This window comes from Leuciscus leuciscus (genome assembly GCF_965113295.1).
Source record: "Leuciscus leuciscus genome assembly, chromosome: 14".
Lineage (NCBI taxonomy): Eukaryota > Metazoa > Chordata > Actinopteri > Cypriniformes > Leuciscidae > Leuciscus > Leuciscus leuciscus.
Window position 1 is genome coordinate 40,087,302 of NC_138738.1, and position 2,304 is coordinate 40,089,605.

The 2,304-nt window shown below is 39.0% G+C and overlaps 1 protein-coding gene across 2 annotated transcripts in view; it reads left to right on the forward strand.

Moving 5' to 3' along the window:
* Positions 1–333: 333 nt before the first annotated feature.
* Positions 334–2,304, forward strand: part of LOC309473974 (MICOS complex subunit mic25a-like) — an 8,768-nt gene continuing 6,797 nt past the window's right edge. The window contains exon 1 of one of the 2 annotated variants that reach the window (XM_082136269.1): positions 334–417. In XM_082136269.1, the coding sequence (XP_081992395.1) occupies positions 349–417 (69 nt within the window). In that variant the 5' untranslated portion in view covers positions 334–348. Of the gene's footprint in view, positions 418–542; positions 605–2,304 lie in introns of those variants that run through there. The other variant, XM_082136270.1, reaches the window with a different exon arrangement.

Sequence of the window (2,304 nt, forward strand, 5' to 3'; positions counted from 1 at the left end):
AAGACTTGCATTACAAAGAAGAAGGGCAAACTGATCAACCTTGATCCATTAGCACCTGCACTAAGCCATTCGGCTGTACACTAAGCCATCTTCTTCTTCAAAAAGTTGACATTTTGGTTTTTTTGGTGCACAGAAAGTATTCTTCATAAAATGAAAGGGATGGTTCAGAGTAAATTCAACCCAGGGTCCTTTGCACCATGACCTCAAGCATTCCAGGGGTGTTTGGCTTGAGGTCATGGTGCAAAGGACCCTGGGTTGAATTTACTCTGAACCATCCCTTTAATTTTAATTTTACATTCAAATGATGCATGCATGAAATGTCTGAGCATTCCTCTTGGTCTCTGGCAGATGAAGGGTCCGACACCACAGCTGACTCCAGACTCAGAAGAACAAACACTGCAGCTGATGGAGAAGAAGGTGTGTGTCCTTCACAAACACTGATGGAGAAGAAGGTGTGTGTCCTTCACAAACACAAACACTGATGGAGAAGAAGGTGTGTGTCCTTCACAAACACAAACACTGATGGAGAAGAAGGTGTGTGTCCTTCACAAACACTGATGGAGAAGAAGGTGTGTGTCCTTCACAAACACTGATGGAGAAGAAGGTGTGTGTCCTTCACAAACACTGAGACGGTTTTAGGTCTGAAGACTCGGGCTGGTCCATGACTGAACTTTTGTTTCATCACACATCATTTTCAACATATTTGTGGTGATATTCTCTAAATATGGCGTTCAGAAGTACAAACACAGACAGTGAAGAATCCACCAAACACACTGAATCTGAAACATTTCCACACACACACACTCTCGTGTCTTTGATGTTACTGTACGCGCTTCAGGCTGAAGATGTTTGTTCTCTCTGATGTCTTCATGCTCATATTAAATATAGCATTTATAAATACAACTGTTTGCATAAACTCGATAACAGAGGTGGTGATTATACGGCTTCATCTGATTAGCGCCACGCCACTTTAGTGTGTGTGTGTGTGTGTGTGTGTGTGTGTGTGTGTGTGTCATTTATTAATATTAACTGCTTGAAGAAGGAAAGAGAGAAAGTTTGAACTTGTTTATTTAATGTGACTCCAGCAGAAATCACAGCAACTGAAGATAAAATAAATGAGTTTTATAAGAACTGAAATATAAAAGAATATATTTATTTTAAATCAAAAGAAATGTATGAACTCGTAAACCCTAAACAGTGAGCCGACGGCTGTCGAAGAACACAGTTATTCAGTGCTGTAGAAAATTAATCAGTTAAAAGCCTCAGATGGCCTGAAGCGTCACTATTGTTAATCACTCACTAGTTCATCTTAAATGTCCTGTGGTTTGACAAAGTATAAATATTATGTGATCTCTCAGCTGGTATGGTTCATACAAACTCAAAAATGTTTTGTTAAATGGGTCATGAATTGAAAAATCTAAATATTCTTGATCGTTTTGTCACATTATGACGTCACATGATCGTCGTGCGACGAGAGACCGCCTCTGTTTATCAGCGACTCTCGCCAAAACTCTCCTTATAAACTCTAATCACTGACGCTGTCTACACTCTTATTTACATCATGTTGGAACTGTAGAATCCACGAGATCTCTGCATTCATGTGTGTCATCGTCTACAACGCTCATCATTCAACGGGAGTAGATCTAAACATAATGCTATAATAAACACTTTCACAATTATTATTAATCTCGACAGCTGAAAATAAAAAAAAGTGCTAAACATTTTTGAGAGAGTTCCACATGTAATACTTATTTCATATGCAAAGTTGTTAGCCAATCAGAGCAGTGGGCGTTTCCAGTCTCACAGAAGACACGCCCCTTCCAACTGAGGCTAAAATCAGGAGGAAAATGCCTTTTATTTCAAAATTATGACAAATTTTTTATGTAAAAATCCTACTAACATTATAAGTGCACCACAGGAAACATTATAAAACAATAAAAGAATGCAGTTCATGATATGTGCATTACAGTCAGGAGATCAGTGTGTTTCATATCAGTGATGAAGTTGAGCTGAGGAGATGATCATCATTCCTGTGGCGTTTACAGAGCAGTGTGTGTTCAGCTGCGCTCGCTCCGAGACTTAACAGACTTAGTTACGCTTTAGCTGTGTGTGTGTGTGTGTGTGTGTGTGTGTGTGTGTGTGTGTGTGTGTGTGTGTGTCTGAACAATTACACACAAATATAATATACACACTCTCTGCAGTGCTCACACCATCTGAGCAGAAAACACACAAGATGTTCCCTAAAAAAGAAAAGACATAATGTAAACTTTTAATCGGTAAGATCTTTGTCAATGTTTGTGAAAG